The sequence below is a fragment of the Lepisosteus platostomus genome, chromosome 10, assembly GCF_059453375.1.
Source record: "Lepisosteus platostomus isolate fLepPlt1 chromosome 10, fLepPlt1.hap1, whole genome shotgun sequence".
Lineage (NCBI taxonomy): Eukaryota > Metazoa > Chordata > Actinopteri > Semionotiformes > Lepisosteidae > Lepisosteus > Lepisosteus platostomus.
Window position 1 is genome coordinate 24,568,760 of NC_142620.1, and position 8,507 is coordinate 24,577,266.

Consider the following 8,507-nt stretch of genomic DNA (forward strand, 5'->3'; position numbering starts at 1 on the left):
AACAAAATGTGCTTTTTAAAAACCTTTTCAAAATGGATTTTTGAAGGGATATCATGTCTAATGAGTACTAATTACAATCTTAAAGATACTCAAAGGCTCCACGGCCAAAACGTTGTGTTTTCTCTCTTCTTTTTTTCAGCATGGAATAAACCTATTACTTGTTCCTTTGCAGTATAAAATAAATAAAATAAGCCATGTTCTTGATAACTGGCGATTTTAATCACGTTTCGCTCTCCTCTACCCTGCCTAATTTTAGTCAGTTTGTTAAATGCCCTACTAGAGATAACAAGACTTTGGACTTGCTGTATGCTAATGTCAAGAATGCCTACAGCTCCACATCACTCCCCCCCTTGGCAGATCTGACCAAAACCTTGTTCACCTCCTATCTCTGTACAAGCCTCTTGTACTACAGCAACCAGTAACCACCAGGACAGTGAAGAGATGGTCAGCTGAGGCTAATGATGCACTGATGGACTGTTTTGAAACAACAGACTGGGAGATACTCTGTGAGCCTTATGGAGCTGACATTGATGGTCTTACCCACTGCATCACTGACTACATAAACTTCTGTGTTGACAGTGCAGTGCCCACCAGGAAAGTGCGCTGCTTCTCCAATAATAAACCCTGGGTCACCAGTGATCTGAAGGCGATCCTAAATAGGAAAAAGAGGGCTTTCCAGGCAGGTGACAAGGAGGAGCTGAAGCGAACACAGAAAGAGCTGAAGGTGAGAGTTAGGGAGAGCAAGGTCGCAGCACAGGACGCCGTTCTCTTCGTTCGTCTGCCTGCGGAGTCTCTATCCCTGCCTTTCGGCGCACGTCTGTAAGTCCATCACGTACCGGCGCCGATCTAAAAAATCTCCTATCACTACCGCACCTGGACCGCACTCCGCTTCCCCCCGCATCCCCGAGACTGGCCAGATCAGCGCTACTAAACACCCGCTCCGAACAGCAAAGGCTCTTCTTTTATGTGACATTATCAAAGAAAAACAACTGGACCTTCTGTGCTTAACCGAAACATGGCACAAACAAAACGATGGACTCCTGTTCAACCAACTAGTTCCTCCTGGATATGGTTTCTTTGACCTTCCGCGTCTTTCAGGCAGAGGCGGGGGCATCATTGTTATTTACAACCTTTTTTACAGTCTAAGTCCTATAGCTATACCTCCTCCCTCTTCTTTTGAGTGTCTTGTTTTAAATGTTTCTATCCCCCAATCTACTATTATTGCCACAGTTTACAGACCACCCAAACCCAGTGGAGTCTTCTTAGGTGAGTTTGGTGATTTTCTCTCATTCTTATCCCTTAAATTTAAAAGGATCCTTATTCTAGGGGACTTTAATATACACATTGATTCAACCTCTTCCAGTCTGGCTAAAGACTTCCTTTCTCTTTTGGGATGCTTTGACCTTGCTCAGTTTGTTTGTACCCCTACACATAACAAAGGACACACCTTAGATCTAATTATTGCAAATGACTCCTTTGTCTCCCACTGCTCCCCCCTTGATCTAGGCCTCTCTGACCACTTAGCCATTCTCTTCAATCTGGAATTACCTGTTTCTAACACTTCCCCCTCACGCTCTGTAAATTTCCGCAACTGGCGATCAATTGATCACCCAAGGTTTGCAAATTCTGTTCTGTCCTCCTTATCCTGTTTCTCTTCCTCTGACCCTCTAGAGGACAAAATACAGTTACTTGACAATGCTCTTTTATCTACCCTCGACACCTTTGCTCCTTTAAAAACTCGAACCATCTCCTTCTCTCCTTCTACTTCTCTACTTCTCTCACATCATTGAAAATCACCAAAACAATCCCAGACATCTTTTCTCCACCATCAACAGACTGCTCAAGCCAAACTGCCCCACCACATTACCTGCCTCATCACAACTTTGCAACACATTCTTAGATTTCTTTAGTTCTAAGATTGACAACATCCGGCATCACATTCTCTCCACTACGGATATAATTTCCACACCTCCTCCCTCCTCATCCAACTTCTCTGGTTCCCGTCTCTCCAGCTTCTCTCTTCTTGACTCAGCATCCCTAAACAAACTAGTTACGCGCATGAAACCCACCACATCTATTTTAGATCCCATTCCCACCACTTTATTCCAGTCCTGTTCCTCTTCTCTCTGTCCCATTGTCCTCAATATAATACATGAATCCTTGAGCACCGGCATTGTACCAACGGTCCTCAAAACTGCTGCTATTACCCCAGTGCCAAAGAAGCCTAACATGGCTCTCGACAATCTTAACAACTTTCGCCCCATCTCCAACTTACCCTTTCTCTCTAAAATTTTAGAACGTGCTGTCACACTTCAGTTACATAACCACCTCATGACAAACAACCTTTTCGAACCCCTCCAATCTGGCTTCCGTCAACTTCACAGCACAGAAACAGCCCTAGTCAAAGTCACCAACGATCTCCTAATAGCTTCTGATTCTGGTTCTCTTTCCATACTCATCCTTCTTGATCTCAGTGCTGCCTTTGACACTGTTGACCATAACATCTTGCTTTCTCGTCTCGAGACTGTGTTTGGAGTCTCTGACACTGCCCTCAAATGGTTTAAGTCTTACCTCACTGATCGCTGTCACTTTGTCTCTCTCAATGGGTACAGGTCTGAAATTGGTCTTGTCAAGTCTGGTGTCCCTCAGGGCTCAATACTGGGCCCCTTGCTCTTCAGCATTTACATGTTCCCACTTGGTCAGCTTTTAAGATCACATGGCCTCAGCTTTCATTTTTACGCTGACGATACTCAAATATACATCCATACCAAACCCGACACTGATGTGGCTGTCTCTATTCTATCTTATTGCATCTCTGACATAAAAATTTGGATGACTCAAAACTTCCTTCATCTTAACTGTGACAAGACTGAAGTCATGCTTATTGGTACCCCCCATCAACTTCGTAAAGCCAGTCCTGTAACCCTGTCTGTAGATGGCTCTGTACTTGAGCTCCAATCAAAATTGAAAAACCTTGGGGTTATATTCGATTCTGGCTTAACATTCGACCCACATGTACAGCATACTGTCAAAACATCTTTTTTTCACCTTAGAAATATCGCAAGACTACGCCCTATGCTATCATTAACTGTGGCTGAAAAGCTGATCAACATATTTGTATTCTCTCGAATTGACTACTGCAATGCTCTGCTCCCTGGGGTATCTAAATCTACTCTGAACAAGCTGCAGTATGTCCAAAATTCAGCAGCCAGAATCCTGACCAGGTCTAGTACAAGTGTTCACATTACTCCTATCCTGGAGTCCTTGCACTGGCTTCCGGTCAAATTCCGCGTAGACTTTAAAATCCTCATGCTCACCTACAAGGCTTTACATGGCTTGGCACCTCAATACCTGTCTGAACTTTTATCGCCCTACTCCCCACCTCGCAACCTCCGCTCTTCAAATTCTGCCCTCCTTACTGTCCCCCAAGCCCGTCTACATTGTATGGGTGACAGGGCCTTCTCCTGCTATGCCCCCAAGCTCTGGAACTCTTAGCCCAAGGATATTAGAGAGTCACCTTCTCTAAACTCCTTAAAATCCAGACTCAAAACCCTCCTTTTCAGAAAAGCCTTTACTTAACTGTTTCCATTCTTCACCCCTCTGCTCTTCTTAATACCATCTTCCACGGTCTCCTCTATTGTTATTGTTGTATTGTTGTAATTATAATTGTGTCCTGTCTTGTGAAATTTTCTTATTTATTGTTGTAGTCTTCTTATTTATTGTTATTGTCATCCTGTAAAGCGCTTTGAGAAGCCACCTTTAAAGGCGCTATATAAAATAAAGTTTATTATTATTATTATTAAGGTGGCTTATGGGAGGAAAATGGAGGACAGGCTGAGGGAGAGCAATGTGAGAGAAGTGTGGAATGGCATGAGGAAGATCTCCGGATACAAGTTGTCCGGCGGCCAACAGAGTGAGGGAGGCCTGGAGAGGGCCAATGAGATGAATCTTTTCTTCAACAGATTCGATACAGGGTCCACTGTCCATTCACCTCACAGGCCTTCACCCCAGACACCCTCTTCGTGTCCTCAGTCACCCCATCATGTGATCCCTCCTACTCCTACTCCATCGTCCCCTGCCCTCCTTGGCCTATCCATCACAGCTGACCAGGTCAGAAGGGAGTTGAGGAGACTCCATGCAGGGAAGGCAGCGGGTCCTGACGGTGTCAGCTCCAGGGTGCTAAAGATCTGTTCGGACCAACTGGGTTCAGTGCTGCAGTACATCTTCAACCTCAGCCTGAGATTAGAAAAGGTTCTGATGCTCTGGAAGACGTCTTGCCTGGTGCCAGTACCCAAAAAGGGGCACCCTAAAGTCTTGAATGACTACAGGCCAGTGGCACTTACATCACACCTAATGAAAACTCTGGAAAGGCTTGTACTGGACCACCTCAGAACCCTGGTGAGTACAGCACTGGACCCCCTGCAGTTCACCTACTGGTCACACCTGGGAGTGGAGGATGCAGTCATCTATCTGCTACACAGAGCTAACTCTCACCTGGAGAAGACGGGGAGCATTGTGAGAGTTATGTTCTTTGACTTCTCCAGTGCCTTTAACACCATCCATCCACCTTTACTGAGAGATAAGCTAAGGGCGGCGCAGGTGGACACTCCCCTGCTGTCCTGAATTATAGACTATCTGACCTGCAGGCCACAGTATGTACGGCTACAGAGCTGTGTGTCCGAACAGATTGTTAGCAGTACTCGGGCTCCACAGGGGACTGTCCTTGCTCCATTCCTGTTCATCTTTTACACCTCTGACTTCAGGTACAACTCTGAGACATGTCATCTGCAGAAGTTTTCGGATGACTCTGCAATTGTGGGGTGTATTAGAGAGGGGAGGGAGGAGGAATATAGGAGCTTGATTACCAATTTTGTGGAGTGGTGTCATCTTAACCATCTCCAGCTTAACACCAGCAAGACCAAAGAAATGATCTTTGACTTTCGAAGGAATAAGTCTCAGCTGAACCCTGTTTCCAGGGTGAGGACATAGAGGGCGTACATTCCTACAAGTACTTAGGGGTACACCTGGATGATAAGCTGGAGTGGTCTGGTAACACTGATGCCCTGTACAAGAAAGGTCAGAGCCAATTTAGGAGACTCAGGTCCTTTGGTGTGTGTGGAACACTGCTACACAGTGGTGGCGGCGGCCATCTTCTACGCTGTGGTGTGCTGGGGCAGCAGCATCATGACAAAAGATGCAAATAGGCTCAATAAACTCATCAAGAAGGCTGGCACTGTGCTGGGGATGTGCCTTGACCCCATGGAGGTGGTGGCTGAGAGGAGAATGCTGACCAAGCTCACAGCCATCATGAACAACACCTCTCATCCGCTTCATGGGACTATTACTGGGCAGCGGAGCACATTTAGCAATAGACTGCTCCAGCTACGGTGTTCAAGGGAACATTTCCGCAGGTCTTTCCTCCCGGCAGCTGTCAGGGTGTATAATGCTGCCCTAGGCTAGGACAGTCCCTCATTTGCTCCTCTATGGACAGCATGTTTACTCCATTATACTTTTTGGACAATCAGTCTGTATAAACCTATGCACATTTTGCACAGATTTTATTGTTTTTACAGTGACTATGATCAGCGCATTTTGCACACACCTATGTATTTATTTATTTTTATTTATTTTGTTTGTCTTTTGTTTTATAACTATTCTGATGTCAGTTTTGGTTGTCTTGGGCTGGACTGCTGTAACACATCAATATCCCTACGGGATTAATAAAGTATTATCTATCTAAATACTGTATTAAATTAGAGCAGCTATTATTGATTAAATTGAGAATGGGCTATTGCTATAATGAAACTGACAAATTAAATATATGATGCTAAAACTTTGAATAAGAAAATCAGGTTCTGACTTCTCCTTGCCCTACATGCAACTTTTAAAATTAATGATTACAACCTTCCCACCTTTGTCAGGGAATACCAGGCATAACAAGCAAGCGAACATGGTTTATATACTCCTGGAACAATAAGACGCAATAAACAAAAACAAATCCTTTAAAATAAAAACCAAGCATATATTTGAATTTATTAGTTGACAAATACATAATTTCAACTAATACTATTTAGTAATGCTGAATAATGTTAAGTACTTAGTGTAGGCCCAGACTTACACAGAGGCACTTAACAAAATGTAACTCTTCAACTGAGGCATAAATACCACAGAGGAAAATAATTGTCCATATAGAAAGTGCATCAAAATCCAAGAAAGAGTTCTTTATCCTGGTGGATACCACATAAAAGAAAGTAGATATTTCCATAGGTGCAAGACCAGAGGTCATTTCCTAAATTACAAGATTGGTCTCTTTGGTGCTCATGGTACTGACAAGGTAAGTGTCTATAGACTTGCCTGGAAATGTGAGTCTACTCATTTTGCAGTTTCTTCTGTCTGGCCAGAGAATCTGACAGACAGTGTGTGTCTAACTTCTGCTGTGTGATCTAACTGAACTACTGACTCAGAAGTACATTGAAGTCCTGTTTAAACATCTATGCATTTTAGACATTTTGGGAAAATTAATGAAATTGAAAATGATTTGTAGCAGTGCTTGGAGAATGGAGTGCATGGAGGCTTTCTTTTATTTTATGTGTTTTAATTTTGATAGAATAATTAGTTTAATTATATTGGAAATATGTCAGGTTTTCTTTTCGATCATTTTTCTTAAGATGAAACCATCTAATTTGATTAAGCTGAGGAATGATTCAGGCATGTATATTGATGATATAGCCTTAGGTATTCAGGTCTACTGAAAAAATATAAAGCAGCAAACCAGAATTCAGAAGGTTTTCTAAGTCTCATTAACTACTTAACTATCTCTGCATCTATACAGATCCAGCCATTCAAAATGAGTGAGGTACGCTGCGTTAAAATGCGGTGGACGTAGCGCAATAAAATGAATCCTATTGCATTTTTATTGAAATAGGATAATAGTATCCAGAAGCACTTTGTAAAACCAGTGGAGCTAATAAAGCTTAACGTCTCATGTACAGCATTTGAGCTGTCGCCAGAAAACGCTCGGTTTCGAATTTCAGTCACTGCTTAGGGACAATCTTTTTCCAATTAAAAATTTAAGTTGTATACTCTTTAGACTTTTAATAATTTTAAACTGTATTACAGCATGTTAATCATTAAACATTAAAAAGTTAGTATATTTTATAAAAGCAAGATTGCTCAGCTGGACAAAAGTACACAACTTTCCACCTTCATCACAAAAAATTTAATTATGCATTAATATTTTATGCATCAAAATCTTTAACTTGGTAACTTATAGTGGGTTCTGGTTTTAACATGCTTGTTCTAACATTATTAAGCTTATATTGTGTACTTCATAAGAAGTTATGTTTTATCCTTTTCTAAGAATACATAGTTAGAACACCACTTGCTGTTATTGTAAAAAGATACTGTAAATGTTGTAGTGATTTAACCACTTGATAGTTATATTAATATGGACTCATGTAACTAAGCAGCTAAAGTATCACAAGTGGACGGTTTGGAAACACTTTTTCTTTAAAAAAAAACTTCTATTGTTCTTGTAGTGGTAATGAGCACTGTAATGTAGCAAGCTGCACCCAGGCGGTTCAAAGCATGATTGGAGCATTACTTTCGGTTTGTTTCCCTATTAGCCTAATGCATAAAAATAGTCAACTCACATCCGAATTGAGAAAATCTATATTTTGTCTTAATCCAAATGTCAGCAGCCAGTAATCAGCCAACAATTTAACTTTGAATTAAAAAAAAAGTATAAACTGTATTATATACTACACCACCTGGAATTGAACCTGGTGTGTCAGCGCCATTCAACAGGGAGCCGGATTGCTGAATTATTACATGATGATTTTGTTTAAGGATTTCTTCAAAGAAATCTTTAAATTTAACTAGGAAGGGGGGAAGTATTATTTTTTACAATCGCCAGTAATCTGAGAACAACTAATCAACACGATGGGCAAATGATTTTTTTATTTTTAAACACGAACTCAAGAATAAGATACAATGACGTGTTTCTGCCTAACTCAAACATTACATGACTTTAAAAGCTGTAAAAAATGGTTTAGATAGTTTAAAAAAACACTTTTATATGTGACAAACTGGTCATATTTCTTCCTTGTGATCAGCTTAGAATCTTTGTGTATGCTATAAGATTTTTACTTTTTAATTAAACGTTTTAAAATACTTGAATTTCATAAAAGTTGTACTGATATGGAGTTGTGTAATTAAGCAGCTAAAATATCATAATATCATAATTGGAAACATTTGACATTCGGTTTTTAAAAGAAATATTATTGTCCTTATAGTGGTATTAGGCAACGGACTGACATGTAGTGTGCTGCACCCAGGTGGTTCAAAACCCAATCAGAGAATACATTTGTTTGTTACATAGCTGAATATATAAAAATAGTCTACTATTATAGCTTGATGTTGGTTACAGTGTGAGAGTGTGTATCTGGATGAATTATTTTAAGTGATGGTTTCGGGATTTAGGATTTCTTCACGGAATTCTTTAAGTT

The 8,507-nt window shown here is 41.1% G+C and overlaps 1 protein-coding gene across 1 annotated transcript; it reads left to right on the forward strand.

Annotated features, from left to right (window-relative positions):
- The first annotated feature begins 261 nt into the window (after window positions 1–261).
- On the forward strand, window positions 262–5,081 carry LOC148653625 (uncharacterized). The gene is made up of 2 exons (XM_088648875.1): window positions 262–745; window positions 3,805–5,081. Exons 1-2 carry the CDS (start codon window positions 470–472, stop codon window positions 4,621–4,623), a joined length of 1,095 nt encoding a protein of 364 aa, XP_088505001.1. The 5' UTR covers window positions 262–469; the 3' UTR covers window positions 4,624–5,081.
- Window positions 5,082–8,507: the final 3,426 nt, after the last annotated feature.